The 24,261-nt window shown below is 42.6% G+C and overlaps 1 protein-coding gene across 1 annotated transcript in view; it reads left to right on the top strand.

Moving 5' to 3' along the window:
- Positions 1–21,090, top strand: part of GPR107 (G protein-coupled receptor 107) — a gene marked incomplete at its 5' end in the record, with an annotated part of 63,091 nt that extends 42,001 nt beyond the window's left edge. The window contains 4 exons of the mRNA XM_077836251.1: positions 5,615–5,661; positions 7,174–7,257; positions 8,155–8,186; positions 20,006–21,090. Coding sequence (XP_077692377.1) covers positions 5,615–5,661; positions 7,174–7,257; positions 8,155–8,186; positions 20,006–20,186 — 344 coding nt within the window. The remainder of the gene's footprint in view (positions 1–5,614; positions 5,662–7,173; positions 7,258–8,154; positions 8,187–20,005) is intronic.
- Between the last annotated feature and the right edge of the window lie 3,171 nt (positions 21,091–24,261).

Consider the following 24,261-nt stretch of genomic DNA (forward strand, 5'->3'; position numbering starts at 1 on the left):
ACTACTGTATGCAGTGTTGTTGTAGCCATGTTGGTCCCAGGATATTAGAGAGGCCAGTGCGTGAAGTAATATCTCTTTATTCCCAGGCCTGAAGAAGAGCTCTGTGTAAGCTCAAAAGCCCCTCTCTCTCTCTCTCACCAGCAGAAGTGGTCTAATAAAAGATATTACCTCACCCATGTTGCCTTATACTGTTAATTCTAGGTGCTTTATGGCTTGTCCTTGCCTATTGTATAGTTGTCTGGAGTTGATCTGCTTGTACCCTAAGTTCTTCTATTGCTATTACATAAATATTCTGAAAAGGTCAGACTGATTCAGCAAAAACTATTGTCTACCAACTTGCTTGTCTGTGATGGACAGTCTGACCTTTTTCGGTCTTGTAGCCTGTTACAGCATTTGAAATTAGCATAGTAGGCACTCAGAATGAGACAGAGAGCTTTGTGTTGTCAGTTTTGATCAATGCAGCTCAGAATATATGTAGCAGGTGCAAGCTGTAAAATGGAAAGGAGATGGAGAGGGAAACTTAGAGGCAAGATGTGCAAGGGGTTTGTACAGAGCCATGAGACACAACTTAGTCAGCATTTGTTGTCTTGCTGTTAAATTTTAGAATCTCTGCTCTTGTTCTCACAGTCACAAGGCTTGCTCAATGGTAGGTTCATTAGAATGCTCTGGGGATCAGAAGTTGAGACCCTAATTGGGGTTTGAAGTGTAGAAGTGTCCTTTACTTAGTGTTCATCCTCCATGGAACTTGAAGCCAGTGCTGCTCCGAGAATCCATACAGATGGCACAAAGAGTGTCCTTGATTAGTCTCTCTACTCCAGAAGCCAAGTGAGTTGTATTTGTGAAACATCCAATCTCAGACCTGCTAACAGGGATTCAAATGTGGATCTTGCCTGCTGACTTCTTGATTGCTGTAGCCATGTGGAGGCAGTCAGTAGACTCAAAGACTAGGACTTAATGGTTTTCCACAAAGGTGGCTTTTTCTTGAGCTCTGTGGCTCTGGTTTTCTATAGCTCAGTTGTTAAGTTAGGTACTTTTTTGTTAAAGAAAAAACATGTTGGATGTTTATTAATGGGAAAGATGCAGAAAGCGCTAGCTGTTCCTAAATCAAGGCCACTCATAGCTTGCTTACAATTTTATGAACCATCCATCCATACACTCACATTTGCTCCCTGGAAACTTTCTATTTAACAAGTTAGATGAGTGTTGGTGAATCTTGAGTGTCATGCGGACTAGAAGAGTGCAACTACAATCTGCTTAGGCTGTGGAGTTCTTGGTCACTAGATTTTGATACTAGTCTGTCACTTTAAATCCAATTGGCATGGTCTTAGCTGTGCTCAGTGTAGTGGGAACTTAGAACACAGCTCTGCGTCCAGGGAGATGGCCAAAGGTGACACATTTGACTTGGAGGCCTTTCCCATTAAAAGGTACACTTCTTGTCACAGCTGTGACAACATTGCTGCCCTAATGATTCTGCATTGCTTCCCTGTTAAGACACAGACTTTGTCGGATGCATAATGCTGGACAGTGCACTCTGGAAGATGTTACATAATGTGTGTGTCGGGCTAGTAGATCCCAGTCTCCCTAGATGTGTCTGCCTCTTATGGTTAATGGTTTGTGGGCAGTCACAGTGTGTGCACAGACTTATATGCACCACGACACACTTGTACATTTGACAGGGGTAAAAGGAGAGATCATAGGGAGCCACTAGCATTAGTTCTGTGTATTTTTGGTGCAGGGAGAGAACATGGTTTTGAGCATGTATTGGGGAGCTCTCCTTCCTATATATAAAAATCATAAATCCACACCACCTGCAACACAGCATTGGTGTGCCCTGCACATCAGGTTGCTTTATGTCTGTTTCTTGATTCATCTCTCTTGCACTGTAATCTGGAAACTCTTTGCTATTAATAGGGAAGGCCTTAGAAATGTGGGTTTTATAACATTGGATGCTTCAGCTTAGACAACACTCTTACCCAACCCCAGCCACCTTCATGATATTATACATAGATTACAGTAGGTAGGTAGGTTGGTTCATCTGAGGAAGTGAATTTGTGTTGTTGTAGGTTGCAATCTCCTTTTTTAAGAGGAGTTCTTCCTGTATTTTCACTTGATGGTGGCCATCTTGCTGACAATGATAGGTGGCATCATTTATGACCTTATTGGTGAAGGGGAATGGATACTCACGGAGAACAGTGTATCAGCAGAACTTACCTGTCAGAAACTTAAAACCACTGAGTTCTAGACTTAGAGCAATGTAAATAACTTGGTTGGAATCTCTGATACTAAAGGTTGCTTACAGGAGATGTCACAAATGTCACTTCAGGTTGATTTAAGGATGCCACGTCTGGTTAAACTTAAAATCCAGTTAAGTTTATCCATTGCAAAAAGCGTTTCTTGCCATCTAAACCTTTAAGATGCTGTCTGAACTGACCGAGTGTAGCTTTCTTGGTAGACACTAAACACATCTTCTGTAAACTGGACAGATTTGCCCTCTTCTTTGAAGCCTGCATGGAATCCTGACCAGCAACCTACATTATTCATTTGCTTTGAAAGCAAATTATATCTGTGTACACTGCCAATGTATGTTATAGCGCTTGGGACCCTTTGCCATTCTCGAGGTCACTAAAGCACCAGGAGCCCATGTGCATCATTCCTGCACCACCTGTAAGAGCCTGAATCTCAAACCAAGTTTGACAGTTGCTCCATCTGTTGCTGATCTCCATTCCGATTCACATCAGTATGTGCTGCATTCAGTCAGAACCTATATAACTTTTCCAATCAACAAGCCGTTTAGCTCCAGGGCCTTAGCTTATACAGTTTGTGACTAAAATGCAGAGATCTGTCATGAGTGCTCTGTGGCTGCTTATTGCTACAAATACCACTCTTAAATTATGGCTGGAGCATGACTGATTGGTACAGGAAAAAGCTTCACCACTGTAATTTTTTTACCCCTCTTGCCTGACATGGTGAACCCTGAAGCATTTCTCAGAGAAACCCAGATTAACCATTCTAAGACTTTGCCATTTTACATTCCACGCATCCTGAACTGGCAGAGCTGGGCTCAGTGACTTCAGCTGACACTGTGGATAAAGTGTTCTGATGTGCTTTTGATCCATCTAGCTTCACAGGGTTTGTGGTGTCTTGCTATGCAGAGTACCAGCACATATCCCTAAGTTAGTAAAAATCCTCCTTCGTATACCCCATCTTGTCTGAATGGACCCAGTGGTGATCAGTCACTGGTACATATGACCGCTTTTAGACTAGCAGCTGTGTTAGTCTGTATCTGCAAAAAGAAAAGGAGGACTTGTGGCACCTTAGAGACTAACACATTTATTTGAGCATAAGCTTTTGTGAGCTACAGCTCACTTTATCGGATGTATGCAGTATTTTCTACTGCATGCATCCGATGAAGTGAGCTGTAGTTCACGAAAGCTTATGCTCAGATAAATTTGTTCATCTCATATGTACCATAGAGACTTTCTTTTGGTGGTGCTGGTTGGAGTTGGGGAGAAAAGAGGAGGTGTGAGGGACTAGGTTTGCCATGTGTTCATGGCACATGAGAAATCTTAACATGCGCCAGCATGAGCAGACCATCTTGCCCCTGGGGCTTATAGGAATGCAGTGGAGACAACACAATCTACCCTTAAGGAGCGGGAAAAGTGCAGCCATAACAGGTGTGGGAGACTGAAACAAAAGTAATCAGGAACTGGTGCAGATGTGCTAGCTGTCTCATGACAGCAGTCTAACAATCGGGTAGACAGGGAATTTGGAGGGGTGGGGGAGGAAGGAGGATTTGGGATATCTAACTAAAACGTGTTACATTAAAAGTTTCTGGCTTCTAGATTCATGCTGTTTCTGAGTTCTGATCCTAGCTCTGATCCAGACATTTTTTGTGGCATTGGGCACACCTCTCTGCTTCAATTTTTTGTTCATAAAATGGCAATATTAATTTACTGATCTGCCTGCTGTTGGAAGATTAAAATGTTTGAAATGCTATAAGGTCTAGGTAATGTGTAAAGCAACAGCTTTAGAAATGGAGATTTTTTTTCTAAACAAAAAATGTGCTTCTGGTCAGTGGAGAAAACAAACCTGCATCTTTTGGCAAATCAAGAGGCTCCTCATATTTGAAGAAGAGACTCATTGCTCTGTACAGGCTGAAAGAACAGAAAAGAGAATACATGCTAAACTGCAAAACTGTGCTGTTTTGCTGTACAGAATGCCAAGGGAGACGTGCCTTTGCAGTAGAGTAAGAATGTAGATGATAGCCAGCTGCAATGTCGTAAAACATGACCCTTGGGCCATGAAGTACACTCTGCCCTTTCTGGGGGAAAAATGTTTGTGGTGGCTTCATGTTCCCCTTAGGTCTAGGCAGTGGGGTTCCCCATTAAGGACCCGAGACTGTGTTAGGAACTTATCCAATGAACGGATCAATCACTTGTATTTTGTCTTAAAGGATCTTGTCTCCTTTAGGAAAATTATTTGATCAAGCAAAAATTCCTGGAATCTGGAGTGCTCCGTACTAATTGTCAGCCCTCTCCTTTTCCTGTTCTCTGTCCCTTTTTTCAACCACAGTAATGTGTGAGTGCTACTGCATGAACTGGAGAATGATTCTACTCTGTAGACTTGTGTGAGCTGGGAGGGAGGCAGGCTGCCCTCTGCAGCCGTCCATATTTCATACAAAGGATACTCAGTTTGCTTCCCTGACTCTGCTGACCTTGGACAGATGCATCTCTCTAAGAAGTGAGCATGAGGTGGGGTCAGTTCTTAGATTGGTTATGTTCAAGGCTCGCCTAACCTGATTTTGAAAGCTGCATCAATAAGATATTCAGAAGATGTAATAGACCTTGCGGGTTCAGCTAGTGAGACAACTTCACCCCATGGGAGTTGGCCTATGACCAGAGTGGTCTAAACCAAGTACTAAATGGCACTGCCCTTAGTATTTCACCCTACAGGACACCTGCCTAACAATAATGGGACCCACAATAATGAAGACAAGTTTAGATCATGGATTGTAAACCCTCTGATAAAGTTCCTCCTGTCTTTCAGCTTATCCCAAGCTATTTCCTCTGGCTATAAATGTGTATTTCCCCACTACAGTACTCTCTCATTCCTCACCCCTCTGAGCAATTTTTTCCTTTTCTCTGTTGCTTGCTAAGGACACTCAGGAGCGCAAGCATTGCTTGCCATTTATTGTCACTGAACTGCTCCATGAGATCCAGACTTTACTCTGCTCTGAAAACCACTACACATTGTCTCTTGTTTAGTAGTGGCCAGCTCCATTTAAAAGCCTAATCAGATCCTCCAGAGAATGTGGCAGAAAATCTGGTTTATAATTGACACTGTTAACCTGTCCAGGGTCTGCATTTTTTTAAAATGCTCAGCTCTCCCTTGAGGGCTTGTCTACCTGGGGAAATGTACTGCTGTCGTTACACTGATGGAATACCCTGTGTAGATACTTATTTCAGAACAAGTGGCTTTTTCTGGTTTAGCTTATGTTACTGTGCATAATTATACTGGTGTATTTCCCTGTGTAGACAAGCCCTGAGAGGCCTGTTATTTAGGTGGCTAGTATTAACATGTTTCCTAATGGCCTTCTGTGTTCTTTCCACATCAGCTATTATCCTAGCAAAGCTGAAGCTGTTCAGACATTGCTACTTTATGGTGAGTAAGAAACTAATATATATATGTATGTCTGTGAGCAGGGCTTGAAGTGAGTAAAAATGGGTCAGAAAGCCATTCTGGACCTACTTCGGTGGATTATTATTTAGATTATTTCAAGAACACCTAGAGGCTCCAAACGAAATGGAGGACATATTGTGCTAGTTATTGTAGAGAGACAGTAAGAATGGTCCCTGTCCTGAAGAAATCAGTTTATTGAAATTCTTTGCTTTCAAAAAAAATTCATATTTTCACCTGTCTTCCTAAAACTGCACAAAGTTCTGAACCAATAGCTATAAGAGGTGTGACTCACCTACAGAATGTTGTTGTTGAAGCTTGAGGACAACTTATATATTTGCACTAGGGGCTGGTCTACACCTTAAAATGTAGACAGACATAGCAACATTGAATAGCACTGTTCCTAACCACCCCTGCAGATGAAACTAGGTCCCCAGAAGAATGCTGGTTGATCAAGCTACCTCCCCTTGGGTAGGCGAATTACCTTCAGTGACAGGAAAAACCCCTTCTATAGCTGTAGGAAACATCTACGCTATGGGCGCCAGAGCAGTATAGCTGCGGCACCTGTAGTGTAGACATGGCCTAAATTTTGTTGCTGATTATTTGAATGGAAATAGCCTCCTAATGTTCTTAACCAGACGTCTGAATAACCATAGAAGTCAGAGATGGAAAAGACCCCTTAGGTCACTGTATCCACTTCCCGGTGCCATGCAGGACTATTCCCTACAGTCTCTTTCACCAGGGCGGTGTTCAGTCTAATTTGTAATGTCCTTAGCAATAGGGTTGGGAAAGAGTGTGTAAGTACCTTAGGGTAAAGGCAAGTTGAGAACAGTCAGATACTTTCAGGTTCATGGTGATGCCATGCTCTGGCACCTTGGCAGGCTGTTAAAACTCTCCTCTCACTTTTTCAGCTGAAAATAACTTGCCTTCTTTCCCTAGTGGCAGTATCCCCCTGGCTGTCTTTAAATTGGATCTGACTATTTGTAATATTTACTAACCTTCCTCCGGAGACAGACTGTGCTTTGCTGACTGAACTGTTGGGCTTAGAACAACATAGTATAAACATACTAAACATTAAGCTTGGGGCCAAATTGTGCCTTGGGATACATGCATGCAGTTCCTGCTGAAGTCAACGGAAGCTGCGCGCACACATCCCAAAAGAGAACTGACCTCTAAGTAGTTTTCACTTGCCTGCTTTCAAACATTTTTCATAACCCATAGGGGTAATAGACTATGCTCTTGATTTTGATACTCTATGGAAACTCTTGTATGTTCCCACTGAAATGTAAGGGACTCTATTTTATATGTTAGTAATAGGTTGAGTCATTTAGATTTCAAGTCACAGAATTGTTGTGTGTTAAATAGTGTCATAACCCTAATGAGACATATTTCCCAGGTAACTCTTTGCTTGAAATATTTCTCCATGAAATAAGAGGTTATAAAAAGATGATGCCAACATTCTCACTCTTGCTCTTGTCCCCTCTCCTCCTTCCATAGATTGTATGTTATGTTTACGTCACACTGGTCATTCCAATTCTCATCAAGTTTGCTGTTCCATTCCAGTGGAATTGGCTCTACCAGGTATCTTACTGCCAAGGGAAAATTTTATACACTCTCTGAATCTCTCTTTCACATTCATTTTTAACTGTAAGTAAATAAAAAAATCAGAGGTGCTTTTCCACATTGTAGTATAACTTCTCAAAGCCTGCTGCTGAGGTCTGATTTCTGCCAGTCTTGAGCACTGGTAACTCCTAAGGGCTTGGGGGAAGGGAAGAGGCTAGAGTTTTTAAGTTTCATGCTTGTCCTGCGAGGCTGCTGGATTACACGAGACGTCTGACAGTAATTGTATTATTAAATTTTTGTTTTTCGATTTTTAAAATGTCTGAAGGAAATTAATCAGGAGTGTACAAAGGGAAAAAAGTTAGGCCCTGGATTGCCCTGTGGTAATTGAAACCCCTGGGAGCCAGTCAAATGAGTTTTCACTTCTCCATCTACAGTTTTTATTTGCTTAGTGACTTTAAAATGCATGATTTCTTAAAGTATAATCCGAGCCACCATGCAGGGATCTTTGGAATACATTAACTGTTGGTGGTGCCAAACAACTTGGGGAACATCTCTTTCCCTTAAGCAAAGTCTTGCTCTAGTTTAAAAGCACTGAAATGACATTTGGAAGTCTAACTATATTTAAAATGACAGGGAACGCAGTAAAATCAGAGGGCTAACATTCTTTGTCCAGGGATTAACAGCAGTAAGGCAGGAGGGACACTTGGTTGCATCTCATTCATAGGATACAGTATTTAGTGGCCAAGAAGCCTTTATTAGGTTAACGTGTCATAACAATATGGGGTCATGAGAACAATCTTCAGTTTCCTGTTTTACGTGCAGCTGTTGGATGAAATGGCAATGTTTGTGTTCTTTGTTCTTACGGGGTACAAGTTCTGTCCGGCATCAGATAACCCTTACCTCCCTCTCTCTTAGGATTATGAAGATGACCTGAAGGTGGAAGCTGTGTAAGTACGTTTTTTCCTCTTCCTCATTGGCTTTGACAACTTAGTGTTAGAAAGACAAGCTGGTTGCACTTTTCTTCTGAGGAGGTTTGTTCTCCCGCCCAATATTTGAGGTCAGCCTGTGTGTGTAAAAATACACTTAGACTCAAATTCAGTAGCTGTCTAAACCACTGAAGAAGCTTATGGTACGCCTATGCACCTCAGAACTGGATATTATAGTAGTTTGCAACAAGTTAGTAGGATACTTAATAGTGTAAAAAATGACATGCATACCGAAATCTTGCACTAAACATCCAAATTTATGGACTCCTAAAGTTAGCAGCCTAAGGGCATGTCTACATTGCAGACTGAGGTATGCTGCTCTTCTGATAGACATACTTACACTAGCTTTCCATGCATTATCATGGGTAAAAATTGCCAGGTAGGCATTGTGGTACAGGCTTCAGCACGGGCTAGCCACAAGGGTACATACCTGGGGTCCCTGCTGTGCTTGTGAAGCCCGTACTGCCACATCTACACTGCTGTTTTTAGCAGTGCTAGGGCAGGTATCTGAGCTACAGTTGTACCTCAACCTGCAGTGTAGACATGCCCTAATTTTGAGGTGCTAAGCAACTGAAGATCTATGAACTTCCACTGGAGCTGAATCCTCAGGACTTCTGAAAATCAAGCCCTAGATGAAAAAGGTCATCTCTTCCCTCCCCACACACATAATGTGTCTTTGGCCAAATGCTCCTGTGTTCTAAAACGGTGCTTTTAGATGTGCATGCCATACCAGGATGAAGTATCAGCTTGGTTTATCGCTGTGGGTTCACAGCCGTATAAAGGTGACTGAAAAGGCTAATGGCTCTCACGTTCTATAAACGATAGCCCAAATTCAACCCTTCTGCTTCAAGATGTTTGATTTTCCTGGACATCTCTCTAAAATCTTGCCAACATAGCCACAGCCAATGGCAATGCTGGCCTTCCTCGTGTCCCCTGCATGCTCTAGCAAACACGGGCAGGTCGGCAGTATGGCTACTATATGTCCCCCTCATATTTTGTGCTTGTTTGAGACTTACTGTGCTGACAAGGCTTCAGTGCATCCAAAGCTACACCTGATTCTCAAGTGGCTGCATGTGGACTTGGAGAGATGATGGTTTTTGTATTTTTGTTGTTGTTATGAGAGTACAGTGTTGATCTTGAATACGAGCCACTGGGGTAACTTAACTGTGCTATTTTTGGCTGCTTATGAACGCTTACATAGGGAAAACATTCTTTGCCTGGGCTGAGCAGTGTTTTTGGGAATTAAACCCCTGGCTCCAGCTGTCATGCCACGTCCCATTGATGGCAGTAGAATTAACTTGGGCCAATCCTTAGGAAATCCCTAAGTCAGCCATCAGAGTGGAGGAGTTGTTAATTGACCTCCAGCTCAAAGATCAGAGATTTCAAGATCCAGATCAGCTCACCTTACTAGAGTTTTATAGTGTATAACTAGTGCTGTGTTCTTCCAGGGGTTCCTGTCAGCCCCTTGCCCTGAGAATTCCACACAGGCATACTTTCCATGGGGCCACTAGGTGCTATTTTCTTCATCCGCTGGAGAGTTGCTAGAGCATGTGATGTGTGAACCTTCCTCCCTCCCTTGAAGTTGAGCGTGTGGCTTTGATAGTGCAGCCTTGAGCAAGTGTCTGGTCTGGGGAGCTAGACTCCTCTCCTCACCCCAGCCAGAGTATTGTGCTCCCACTAAACTGCCAGGCTCAAAGGCAGTTGCAAATGAGATCAGAATTCTCCCTGTGAGAGATGTAGTCTGGAATAATCACAAATAAAGCTGGATCTCAGCCCAAGCTGCCTTCCCCCTCCAGTGTGACAGTCTCAGGGCTAAGGTTCAGAAATGCTTCTACTTTTCTGTAATGGAATATGCCATAAATTCATCAAGTTGAAAAGTACTGAATGTAATTTTAATTGGCACAAAGTCAGTGGCCTTTAATTCAGTGCTGCATATTATCCTTCTCTGAATTATTTCTCATAAATTGGGTGCAGGTCTGCGGTGCGGAGGGTAGCAAGGAATGCTTTCATATATTGGGAATGAGGGTAAAAGGGAAGAGCAGGGATAGTGAAGTACAGTTTCTATAGATGTTTGATTCTATCATGAAAGTCTCAAGGTTGTCACTAACCTTAGATCTGTTCCAGTCCATCTAAGTGAAGGACAGAATCTGGTCCTTTCCTAGAGGCTTGTACAATAGAGTGGTCTCCCTAAAGGGACAACAGCGTCCATCACCTATGTCTGTTTCTTTTTTTACCTGCTCTTTGTAACAAAGTGATTCCTAATATGACTGAGATCAGAGAAATAATTTCTCCTTGTGATTTGTTCTCTGCATTTGACAGCATGGGTCATGTACCCCCCCTTTCCCATGTATATCAGTTTCTCTTGTTTGACTGTCCTTCAGGCCACATGAGTTTAAAACCTTTTCAATTATTTAAAAGAAACAACAACACAACATCATCAGAATTGGCAAGAAGATTTAGGGGCAGGTGTGATACTTGAAACCACTACTTAAATCACTCTTTGAAACTGACTAGACTGCATCCCTTCAAGGGTAGGATGTTCACAGTGGTCAAAACTTCAGTGGAAAAATGTGACTAGCTTGTCCGGTGTCAAAGCACAATTCTGGCTTATGCTTTTTCAATAGCTTCATCCTATAAACTGATCCATTTCATAGCTTTTGGCTATTGTATAAATGAAATTGTTCCCCACTTGGAAGAAGCAGGGAGGAGAGACATAAAGTCAAGAGTACAATCAGGCCTGGTTTAACAGGAATAAGAACAACTGGGTGACTAGGTACAGGTAAAGTGGGGATATGGACAAGTTCTGATTAGGCTGGTCTCCAGCGTAACTAGACAATCTGGAGCCATTACTGAACTGTCTCAATGACTTAAACAAGTTTAATAAAACATTCAAGAAGTATCATCTTAGGTGCTTGCAGTGTTCACAGTCTAGTTGGAAGGGCCTGCAGGGATCAGTTTTGGTTCTGGTCAATATCTTCATCAGTTATTTAGATAATGTCAGAGAGTACACTTATAAAGTTTACAGACAATACCAAAGTTGGGGGGATTGCAAGTGCTTTGGAGGATAGGATTAAAATTCAAAAGGAGCTGGACACACTGGAGAAGTGGTCTGAAGTAAATAGGATGAAATTCAATAAGGACAAAGGCAAAGTATTCCACTTAGGAAGAAATGATCAGTTGCACACATACATAATGGGAAATGACTGCCTAGGAAGGAGTATTGGGGTCATAGTGGATCACAAGCTAAATATGAGTCAACAGTGTAACTTCCCCCACCCCACAAAAAAAAAACCAAAACATTCTGGGATGTATTAGCGGGCGTGTTGTAAGCAAAATACAAGAAGTAATTCTTCCACTCTACTCTGCACTGATAAGGCCTCAACTGGAATATTATGTCCATTACTGGACACCACATTTCAGGAAAGATGTGGACAAATTGTACAAAGTCCAGGGAAAAGCAACAAATATGATTAAAGGGCTTGAAAAAAAGACCTATGAGGGAAGATTGAAAAAAAGTGTTTAGTCTGGAGAAGAGAAGACTGAGAGGGGATGTGATAACAGTTTTCAAGTACATAAAAAGTTGTTACAAGGAGGAGAGAGAGAAATTGTTCTCATTAACCCCTGTGGATAGGACAAGAAGCAGTGGGCTTAAACTGCAGAAAGAGAGGTTTAGATTTTCTTCCCTTCTTGGATTGTAGGAAGGAGCCGTTTATAATTATAAACGAGCAATTCCAATTAATGTTTTCAGTAGTTAGGCATTTTGTACACTCTGTTTGTTTTTTATAATCTTACAAACTTAGGAATCTTCCTATCAATTAATTTCTCTCCAATTTGTCAAGCACTTTTCCTCATCCAGTTTTGAATGGAACTGAAATTAGTATAAAACGCCTTTGCATGTCAAAACACATTTTTATGTTATCACCAACCTCACTGATGTCTGCACAGCTCTGGAAATGATGTTTATTGAGGGAACTGCTGAACAAGGCAGCCTAGTTTTTAAAGTTCTCAGAAATAATGGACTTTAAAATAATTCGAGACCATTCCCTATTGTATTACAACAGTTCTAGGTCTATAAATTGACCAGATTTAAAATGCATTTGATAGTGCTCCTTTTTGAGCATCAAGGGGAAAACTTCTTGTAGAATGTCTTGCATCTACCCAATAAATCATAGCTGTGAGGAACAATAGTGTGTATAATGTCTTGCAAACCTGTCTTCATCATGGTATAACACTGAAGGGAATTTATTTATCATTGTAACGTCTTTCTTCAACTGTTAGGTCCGAGTCATTCTTAAGAGAAATCAAAGTTCAACAGATATTTAAAGAGTAACACTGAAACAGGTATAAGTACCTCCTGTGTAACTGATGTGAATTACTCGGGAGTCAATTCTGCGGTGCCATTCCCCTTTCTGAAGCTGGGTCTATAGTAGGGTTGTAAAAGGTCAAACAGTTAACCGGCAAGCATTAGGCTTACCGTTAACCGGACTTTAACCATTAACCCCAGTGGCTGCACCGGGCCGATGGGCCAGAGCAGCCCCATCCGCGTTAGGCTGGCCAGGCCAGAGCGGCCCCTGACCCCAGTCAGCCAGCGGTACCCTGACTGCAGTGGACTGGGTGGGCTGGAGGAGCCCCAACCCCAGCTGCATCAGGCTGGAGCAGCCCCATCTGCAGCGGGCAGGCAGGACCGCGGCCAGGCAGCCCACCGAGCCGGCAGGACCCGGGCCGGACAGGCTGGAGCACCCCCGGCCACACCAGGCCGGTGGGACCCCAGCCCTGCCCACTCTGCACCAGCCAACTGGAACAACCTCGGTTAACGGTTAAATTATCTAATTTTAATCATTTAACCGGTTAACTTTTTAACCAATATTTACATCCCTAGTCTATATGGACTTTGCATAGCATAAAGATTAAAGTCATCTTAATCCAGTGCTTGCCCACTAGGACAGCAGTTCTCAAACTGAGGTCCGCGAGGGTACTCCAGGGGGTCTGAGAGTCATGTCCGGCTCCAGGGGGTCCGTAAGTCATGTCTGGGGCTGCCAGCCCCACTGATCAACTTCTCCCCCTCCCTCCCAGCACCTCCTGCATGCTGCGGAACAGCTGTACAGCAGTGTGCAGGAGGTGCTGGGAGGGAGGGGGAGGAGCAGGGACGGGGAGTGCTCGGTGGAGGGGGCGGGAAGAGGAGGGGCAGGGGTGGTGTTGGGCCTTGGGGGAAGGGGGTGCGGGGCCTGGGGCTGAGCGGGGATTGAGCTCCCCTGGGGAAAATTAGAAGCCGGCTTGGGGGTCTGCTAAAATTTTTAAATCAAAGTGGGGGTTCTTGGGTTGCTAAAGGTTGAGAACCGCTGCTCTAGGAGTTGCAATGAGATCTTGTCTCTGGTCAGCTGCTTAGAGTAAATCGGGGTTCATGGAACTGGTAATGGGCCACAGGAACAAAAAACACTAGATCACTAATTTTAGTCACACCCAAGTAGCTGAATTCAAAGCCATTATAATTTAATGGTGGTTAATGGCCTGTATGTAAGAAAATGGTCTCAGTCTGGGTCCCAGTGAACAAATGTCAACATCAGAATACCACTTCCCTAATTGGAAGACTTGCCAGAGGAGCCCAGGATTAAAAAAGCACGAAGACTTGGCTAATTTCTTCTCGGTGGGGCACGTTCAGGTTGGGCTTGAGCAGTGTGGTGAAATCCTGCACTGACACTGCACCAGTTGCATCTGTTTGGAAGTCTTTGCTCATCCACAGCTTCTAGGGCTGGTAATCAGACCCCTTCCACAAGTACTAAATTTGCAAATCTTAAAGAATCCGTTTCAAGACATAAAAGGGCAGATCTGCTAGGGATAATTTTGAGCAAGCCTAGCAGAGTGACTCAAGTGTCTTAAGTCGTCTGCATCTCGGGAACAGGAAAGCTGGTAGAGCATTGGAAACCTGACAATCAGAGAACTTTTCTTGTGAGCTTTTGTTAGATTAAGGGACTCTAGTGTTTGCTCTGGGACTTTCCATTATTACATCATTGTGGGTAGCTTCCCTGCAGCTCTGCTGGAATTCTCTTCCTCTGACTCATGGGTCTGTTCCATTCCCTTGGCCATCTGGCAGAGGATCTCTAGGAGATTCTCATTCTTCATTCTCCAGCTACATCAGGAGTGAAAGGTTTATGCATTTTTGAAAAGCATAGTGGGTGTTTTTTTGGTAGGTGAAACATAACAGTAAATTTGCCCTTGCATGTCCTATTTTTGTGTTCATAAATATTAAACAAATATTGTTTCAGGTGGAAAATATCAAGGTTTACATGAGCACATGGGGCCATTTGGTTGTCAGTATCCTGACTCTACCAGCTGTGTGCCTGTGATGGCTTTTGCATATGATAGATGCTTCTTATTTTTCTGAAGCTATGGCAGATGATAGAAGGCTGTAAACCGATCTCATAGGGTGTACTTCACCATGTTTTGTTGTTTCCAGTTTGATTTTACAGGTGCAAAGCAAAAACGCCCCTCCCTCCCCCTTTTTTATGGTGTATGAAAACTGCCAGGCTTTCCTATTTTTTAAAACAAATTGTGCTTGCTTTTTATCCTTACTTGCTATAGAAATGTCCTGGTATGTAGATTCAACATCCCCTTTACTCCCTAACCGAGGGAGAGCTGCAGCTTGGGTTTAACGCACTATGAGGTCACCTTGCCAGTCCTCCGTGCGTTGCTCAAATATTCCAGGAAAAAAATCAGCGTTGTGACCTAATACTGTAGCACAGATACTTTACCTTCTGCTTTTTGGCCCACACATGTTTTCAGTGATAGCTTTATGAGCTCTGGCTGTCTGTAAACATAAATGCACATATGCTGTTGGTGATAACGCAAAAAAATAATATACGTGAAATAACTCAGCAGTATTTCAAATGGGCCAGTATTAGGCAGAAGAAACAAACCAGAAGACCCTTTTTATGCCATAAAAAGACAGCATAGGGCACGCATTTCCTACACATGTAAACTCTTGTAATGCAACTCTTAAATCAAGAGAATAAGTTAGGAAATCTTGGCTGTAGGAGATATCAAGTGATTTACTTTTAGTAGCTTTACAAGGAGTTACTTAACCAGAGGACATCTCAGTTCAAGTGTTTATAGAAGAAAGTAGCCTTAAAGATTATAGGTCTTGTTTTCTGCTCAGATACACCAAAATTAATAAGAATTGCACTGGTGTAGGAGGGGGTATAACTGAGAGACCAATCTAGAGACCAGTCCGTTTCTTGGAGACAGGGTCAGCAGCCAGTCTCCAACAGTGAAAAGTGACTTTTGTCACTCTGCTCTATGCTACTTCTAAAGTGAGTTCTGTCAGTTTGTGGGCACTTAGCTGGCACTTTGTTAGACGAAAGCATGCTGCCCGAGATGGTGCAGACACACTTGGCTAAATCCTAAAATGTAAACAATACAGTAGTTTGGGGTGGAGGGGAAGAAGCTTGCTGCTCTCTCTCCCCTGCAATGAATTATTTCTTTAGCTAAACAGACCTTGCTTGTAAACGTCAGATGCTTGAGTGCTGTTTTACAGGTCTGAGTTGAAGTAGAGTGCGGGTGGTGGTGGGGCGGAACCCCACTGAAGTAGGATCAGAGTGGGAGGAAAAGCACTTGTAAACCCTAAGTCTGCTTTATTAAATGGAACTAATGTCTTATGAAGGTGGTATCCTCGATTTCCTCCTTCCTCCCAGCTGGCCACAATGGCCCTACTAAAATCACCTCTATTTGTGATAACACATTGAGACCTTTGCTTTATTTTGTGGTATCCTGAGTTGGTTCTCTTTGCGTAATGGGATGAGCAGCTCTCTGAGGTAGGAGGAAATTGCAGAATCCATACGTTCCTATCATTCTGCCTCTGCACATTCTCCCAAGTCCCTGCTTCAGAACAGACTAATCCATTATGTTCTCCATTAAGTGAAGAAAACAGCTATAAAGCTTTTTCTCATGCTGAGTTCAGCTTCCTTGCTTGATGGCAGATCAACTTTCATTCCAGTTTGCAATATCAAAGACTGGACTCATGGAGGTCAGCTGCTACTATCCTTCCAGTTTTTCCTCTTGTCATTTTTCCTTGGGTAGGACTATAAAACAAAAAACGAGGCAAAAAAGAGGGTCATGAAACAGAGCTGTGAAAGGTGGAAAAACTTCTGCATACTTAGCAATTCTTGTTTGATAAATCTGGATTAATTAAGGTAGAGAGAAACAAACTATTCCATAATTTTTGACCACATATTACAAATGTATAGGGCAGTGGGGCCAGCCCTATTACACAGGAGGACCACATAAACCTAAGCACAACCTTGTGGAGGCCAAACAAATTATACGTATTTTAATAAGATTTAAAGTCCCCTGTATTGATTTATAGTTTAAGTTCAGCTTGTTTCATATGTATTAGGTTGTTTCTTTGTACGGTATTGTCTATTTACAGACTTGTGTAAACTAAAATGATATAAACATGACAACAAAGTGCTAATGAATTGACTCTTAGTATATTGTGCTGAAGCGAGCTGCAGGCCTTATGAAATGCTCTGGTGGGACGTGGATGGCCCTCGGGCCATAGTTTGGGCACTGCTGGTATAAGGCATCACCTCCTCCTCCTGCTTGTGATTGTTACTTATTAGCTCTGTGGCAACTCCAGGAATTGCTCACTTGGGAAAAATTAAGAAGGAAATGATTTAATATATTTTAGCTGCCATTCAATGTAATTTGTTGCCTAGAGACAGATCAGTGCTGTATGGACTGAAGTTTGAGAGTCTTTGACCTAGGGCCTTGCAGATCAGGACTGAAGTTCTGTGGCAGCTCAGAGACCTAGTCTGAATTGCAGAGTGCCTGGCTTTAGTCAGTGTTGTTAATCCCTAGCTTTTGTGGACCATAATAAGAATTTTTCTGAACTGTTTCTTGGGAGGAGGGAAATCTCTCGCTGTATACTGGGGTTGTAATGGCGGAAGCAATAATGTAGACAAGACCTGGGCATTCTTATCCCCATGTCCTGTAGACTTGCTCTGTGCCCAGTCCTGCCACCAGTGGAACTACACTGGTAGAAAAGCATTTTTATTTGGGGGGGGTGGGGGGGCAGGGAAATTACCAGCTGTAGCTTGTGTGAACAGAAGCTTATTCACTTATTATCTCTGTGGTGGTGAAGTTAAACAGGCATTATCTTACGAGCCTTTTGAAAAAAGAACTCTTCTTTCCTCTTTTTTTTGGAGAGAGGAGAGATTGCACTGAGCATAGAGACGATAAACACATTTTTGTTTAATCAAACTGTATGGGAAGCAACAGCAGGTTATGGGCACATCAGCGGGTCAAGGTTGCAACTCCAAGCAAAATTGTTGCAACTTCCTTCAGGAGCCCTGTGTGTGTGCGCATTGTGTATGCACAGGAGAGGGAGGCTAACAGGATTTTTACCTGGCTCTCCTTATGCTAAATAAGGAACTTCATGCATATTAATGTGTCAGAAGATACCAATAAATAAAATGGGAGAGAGTACATTATTCTGCAATAGAATAAAAAGATAACATTGAATATACATCAAATTACCGTGTGGGAGGCAGATTATTGTCTCTCTCCTTTACAATGGAGAAGGCCTGATATCGATACCCTGAAGAATTTGTCTGATACTCAAGGTAATCATCTGACACTGGTGGCATTACTGATGCACCAGATGGGCCTGCATAATATTTGCAGAGTATAAAAAGGTTTTATGGTCCCATTGTCAAATTGTACTGATAGTCCCAGGTTGATATAGGGGATGACTTCTGGTTTTTATCAATATCCTGATTCTCCCCGAATAATTTTAATCGTACTCAGTATGCTTTAATCCAGTATGTTGGATTCTGGACTATAGCCATTGGCGTGATCTGTAGTATAGTTTTTTTTTCTTTTTATTTTGGTTAAAATCCTCAAGAGAATGCAGAAGGGAAAATATTTAATACAAAAAGGGTTAATCAAAACATTAAGAACGTTCCGCTGCATAAGCTTACTGTTTTTTGGTTTTGTTTTATTTTTTTAAATCAACCACTTTGCTTGGAACTTCAGTAAAAGCCAGTAGCCTCTGGCGTGTCAATTGTGTAGCTGAGAAACGCGCACTGTATTGCTGTTCTCTTCAGTATAAACAAAGATTAAAATACATTCAGTTGCAGCATGTCTAAACTTTTGGTCTTGTCCTTGGTTAGTTAGCAATGTACTCTTCTTTGCAAGAAAAAAGATTCTATCAGAAAACTTTCAATAAGCAGTTTTACTAACAAGCTACCTAAATATCCTTTCCTCCACCCCAGAAAAAAGACTGCAACCAAAGAGCTAAGAATGTTTGGAATAGAAGGAGATTTTTTTAGAAGCATTTGTAATTGTGATGGTGCAGTCTTCTCTCTCTTTAGTCTTGAGCCTTCACTGCAATCTGCCACTTTTGTTTTCTTACATCAGTTGGGGTGGCTTGTGGGTGGTTCCTTCTTGAGACAGCTGGAACCAGAAACACTTGAGGGTAGGAAGTTGGCATTGTTGCTCTGGCTCCTGCTTACAGATCTGTTTGTCCAAAGCCTTTTTAAGCACACTTTTTTAAAATGAAGCTTGAAAAACCCAAATGGATTAGCAATAGTCTTTGTCACAGCTTCTTGCCAAATCTCAGTGTAACCATCTATGTTTAGAAGCTCTGGCGAAAGAACATGCTGAAAGAGAAGCAGCTGCCGTTGGTGCCATAGTGGAAGGGGATGGTCTTCTGGTTAATGGACTGCATTGGAACTCTGGGTTCAGTTCCTAGATCTGCCACTGATCAAGTTACTTTATCTCCCTGTGCCTCAGTTCCCCGTCTGTAAAATGGGGATAATTCTTCTTTTGCTCTCATTATTTCTTCTGTTTGTAAGCTCTTTGGGGCCAGGACTGGCTATTGTCTGTCAAATCTTTGCGCGATGGGATCTCATCCTGATCTAATTTTTGGCGCCTCTGGGAAGTACTGTAACACAAATAGAACTAGCTCAGTGCTGACTAGTATTAGAGCAGTTTGAAGTCTAGCTTAAAATGGTTCCAATCCCATATTCTTTGTTTCCTTATAACTTGGAATTAGATCATTTCCCAAGGCGTCCCTTCCTATATGGGTACTTCTTTTAGATAAATGACTGGGCTTTAATCACTTGCCTTGTGTTTGAACCTTTGACTCTTTGTCAGTGCTTCTGTGACTCCTCCGGGTACGCTGGTTCTTATGAGCCAAAATCCTCAGGACTTCTGCCACACACTCTACTGGGTTAAGATGGCCGGTGATGGTAAAGACCATGAACGTGCACTGTAGCAACGGTTCTCAACTACTTCTTCTCTACCAGTACACCATATCCTGTCACCCTGCTCCTTCCAGGACCTCCCTCACACTTAGCAATATGGGCATGGCAGGGTGTTTGTGATACCCTGCTCCCCCCAGCACCTGTTAGTACCTGCCTGGCTGAGAGCCAATGATGGGCAGCTTGGGCTGCGGCTCAACGGATTAGAGAATCAGATGCTAGAGGGGATATCAAAGGCAATGGCTTTTCAGTGAATTCCTGCCCTTGTTGGTTGGCTTCAACCACAGAAGCATTGTCTCCAGAGAAGACACATGTCTTGCAAAACAGTAGGCAATACAAAAAGTGGCGGAAAATTGGGGAAGGCAACATAGGTAATGTTGAGAGATTCCTGTGCAAATCTAAAGGTGTCAGTCGGTGTATATGTTGAGAGCTATGCCTGGGCCGTTAGTGAGAATTGCTGGTGTAGCTCTCAGGGGCCTGAAGCTTTAGTTTCTTCTGAAACCCTTTTTTTCCCTCCTCCAGGGTGGCTACTGCAGGGGTGATGAAAAGCATGGAGACGGTCAAGAAAATGGTAAATGGTTCAGCGGAGCTCCAGCACAAATGGAAGAACACAGCCCAAGGGGCCGATTCACCGGGCCAAGGTGGCACTTTCCAAGAAAACATTGCTGTATTAATACTATTCCGCGGAAAGGGAGCAACCTGAGCTTCCCAACCCTGGGACTGCAGTCTGGGGTGTGTGGAGGGGAGCAAAACATTGCAAAAAGTGAATCATTCCTCTTTTAAGGATATGGGCTTATTATGGGATATTGTTACACACAATCTGGAATCTGGAGCTTTCTTAGGGATGCTGGGTGGCTTATTTGCTTCACCTCTCCTTTCTGGAGCTATTAGGACTTCTGAATTGTTTGCAGTTGTGTACTCTGGAATGGGTAATATCAATGTGAAGAGAGACCTATAGTGTGTGTGGGTAAAGTAAATAAATATTTATATAATGCATATACACACATGCGGTGAGACACCTGTGCTGGAAATTATGAAGTGTCATGAAAGGTGGGGAAGTGGGAGGGTCCAGCAGAGGAGCTTGTTCTTGTGGAATGAAAAGGTGGGAGAACCCCTGAAAGAATTCTGTGACTAGCCTCTACTGCAGCACAAGTCTCCCCTCTTTTTATACTGAGCCATATTGCCTTTGTTGGTGGCCTCTTGCCTCTGGCTAGGATGTGTAGCATCCATAGGCTGCTGCCTGAGCAGCTGAATCAGTCAGGAAGCCATATAGACTGCAGCTACCAGATACTAGGCGTTAATCTTCATGAAGAGATCTGGACATTCAGAGTTGACTACGCTTCTACAGAAGAATGGCAGTGTGGGGTTCCATCATGTAAATGTGCTAACATTTCTCCAATGACAAACCCACTAGGGATCGGATTTGGTGAATGACAGTTGCAGAACTCAAGTTTCCAGGGACTGGAGAATTGGAACCACAGGGAGCTTTGTCCTTTCAATAAAGATTGGAACAGGATGCAGTGGAGTTTGGTTTTAGAATGTAGATTCATTTCTCTTTTGGACTGGAGCTGAGATCGCAGAGCTTTTAATAAATGAGTTTTAAAGAATTGATTGAAGATCACTTGGTTTTTCCTCCCCCAACAATCTCTACCGTTGCTAACTGCGAAAATCTTGGAAGTGGGGGGTAAAAAGAGCTACCTGCTTTGATGTCTGGGACTGGTTTCCTTTCAAAGAGAACATGAAAACATCGTATCCTTCTTCCACCAATACCAAATCTTCCTCTCTAACATTCCTTTCCTACCCTTCTTGCTACATACCCAAAGCAGTAATGATCTGACTCTACTGTTAGTGGCAGGCATCTTGCAAGCCTAGAGCTCCAGCCAGTGGAAATGGAAATGCACTGCCAATGGGATAATCCATGTTGTATGATCTATGGCTTTAGCACGTCAGAAAATAATTTCTACCTCCACATCTTAAATGGCAGAGAAGTGAGGAACCTAGCACATGCCAAATGTGCTAGGCAATCATGTTCTCAACAGTTAATTCTCTCATGGGTGGGAGAACCAGCTCACTGTACATATTGCATTACAAATGTGATTAAAAACTGGTCTGCCTAAAGAATTTAGGGAGCCACCCTGTTCCTTCAGAAATGGCCCATCCGACACGACTCACCCACAAATTCCGTTCAGAAGAATACACTGGGGGCTCAAGTATTCTATTGCAAATACACATGGATGAGTAAGTGGACAGGTTTTCCAGTTAGGAATAAATATACAGTAATGCATTCTTAATCTAAACAAGGTGCTGTTATGGGGTCTGTTAATGCATTTTTGGATTAAATTAAATCTTAACTTTTTTTAAGGGTATGGCTTTTTCCACCCCAAACATAGATCTTTTAGGAGCCACATCAGCCCTGATTATGGGGATCCTAACATTTGACTACTACATATTGTGGCTTCAGTGGAGCTGCTGAGATAGCCAGTGCTTATACTTTAGTCTCAGGTTTCTCTTTTTATATGCACTTTTGCTAATAATGTAGCCAATATAGCTTTATATGCAGAGCCCATAGCACTTTGGAGAACTCTGGAAAGCCGAGCAATAACCAGGAGTAGCATCCTCCCAGGGATTGTGAAGCTGAGGGGAAAAGCTTTGAAAGTGTTTCTAAAAGGATGATTCAATTCAAAGCATGAGCTAAAGACGAGTGGACAATTATCTGACTAGCTGGCATGTGGTGTCAGCAGGGACGTTGAATGCTAACCAGCGGTGCTATCATGTCGCAGCTAAGCTATTTGTATAAAAATAAAACCCATGATGAAAATAAAACCCGTTACAACATTGTGGGCAAAGAACTGAAGAAACTGGTCAAAGTTTTTATACAGCATCCATTTTTAAAGTGAGCCTCCATTTCCTTTTCTTCTGTCCTCTTCCTCTGTAATGGCATTTTGGCTTTTTGATCTTCTGTCTAGCACAGTGACTTGTGAATACACGTGGTTGGTAAGTGCTTGACCATTTCTATTGCTGCTGAGAAATTGGCCCAGTAGTTCACTAGCATAATCACCACACCTGGCTTTCAAGTGCTGACATAATGTGTATCTGGTAAATTGGCTTCACCTTTTGCAGAGGAGAGTGTCACAAGTACTGCATGGGGCTGAATTCAATGTTCTGGGACCCCAGTGGCTTGTAACCTTCCTGCTTCTGCCTATAATAACCCAGGTTAGCAAAAGGATTAAATACATTATAAGGGCAGTAGAACTATCGATGACTAGTCTTGGAAAGCCCAGGCTTCTGTGAGTCTGCGAGTGCATTGGTGTGGAGGCTTTTGTGTGTGTGTGTGTTGCCACTATAGAACTCTCAACTCAGACTGTACAAACTGTGAAATGTCCCACAGGCATCCGTTTGCTCTTCAGTAGTAATGCACTGAGTAAATCAATATAAAAGGTGATTTGGAAATGCCACCGCTACACGTTCAGCACAGTAGCGGTGACTGCTGCAGTATGGTTCTGCAGCAGTTCATCGAGCTGTCTTTCCACAGTGAACTTGCTTGCCGTGTGTTTGGCAAATTCCTGTGACCTGCAGGCTTTGGGAATGTTCCTCTCAATAGTTTAACAAGGGTGGTTGTTGTTTTGGTTTTTTTTTTAATCAAATCATGACATAGGCAACATTCCTGATGACACTTCTTTTCCTCAAGGGCAGTAGTTCCAGTGAGGACAGCATGTGGCTTCCCAGTTAGGATTTCCTCTTTCTTGTTACTATCTGAATCCAGCGTGTCATGATCTGTAGAGTACACCGTCTGCAGTGTTTCTCTCCGACTGATTGCCCTGTTCCTTGATTTCCATGCTGGCATACCCTGGGAGCATGTTGTAAAGATTTGGTGCATTGCAGCATTTTGTCTCAGATCTAGTATGTGGAAGATGCATTTTTTTTCTAAGCTAAATTAACTGTGTACAGAGTGCGCAGTGCACATGCACTGTATAATCTTAGCTGTGTAATGTTCTTCCCAAATATTAAAGGATATAGACTTCCCTGCTTTCCAATATGCCCAAGTATTGAACAAGAACTGTGATTCCTGAGAGAAGGGTTTAAATACAGGCACTAATTTATCTCTTTTCTTAAATTGCTCTTTAGGGAAGGGAGATTTACAATCCAGCCAGTTACACCCTATTAGACTCTTGGAAAAATAAATTCAGTTGTCAATTCACTAATTATAGACTGCTGAATTTTTTCAAAGTTGCTGAGCTCCTGCAATTCCCATATGTTCAGTGGGAGATGGGGCTGCTCAGCACTTCTGAAAATCAGACCATGAGAGCAGGAACATTGAGGAAGAAACTTGTTTTCCAATATACATCTCTTATCCTTTGTCGCATGACAGACTAAAATGGGTTTCAGAGTAGCAGCAATGTTAGTCTGTATTCGCAAAAAGAAAAGGAGTACTTGTGGCACCTTAGAGACTAACCAATTTATTTGAGCATAAGCTTTCATGAGCTACAGCTCACTTCATCGGATGCATTCAGTGGAAAATACAGTGTATATAAATCTCCCCACTGTATTTTCCACTGAATGCATCCAATGAGGTGAGCTGTAGCTCACGAAAGCTTATGCTCAAATAAATTTGTTAGTCTTTAGACTAAAATGGATTCAGAATAATAATTTGAATATGGCTGCCTCCATCCCAGCCATCAAAACACTTGTTTCTCCCCCTTTGAGAGAACGTGGAGACCCAGCCTACAATAGAGGGAAGTAACTGGGTGACATGGGAGACTGTACAGAAGCAAAAATTT

This window comes from Eretmochelys imbricata, chromosome 16 (assembly GCF_965152235.1).
Source record: "Eretmochelys imbricata isolate rEreImb1 chromosome 16, rEreImb1.hap1, whole genome shotgun sequence".
Lineage (NCBI taxonomy): Eukaryota > Metazoa > Chordata > Testudines > Cheloniidae > Eretmochelys > Eretmochelys imbricata.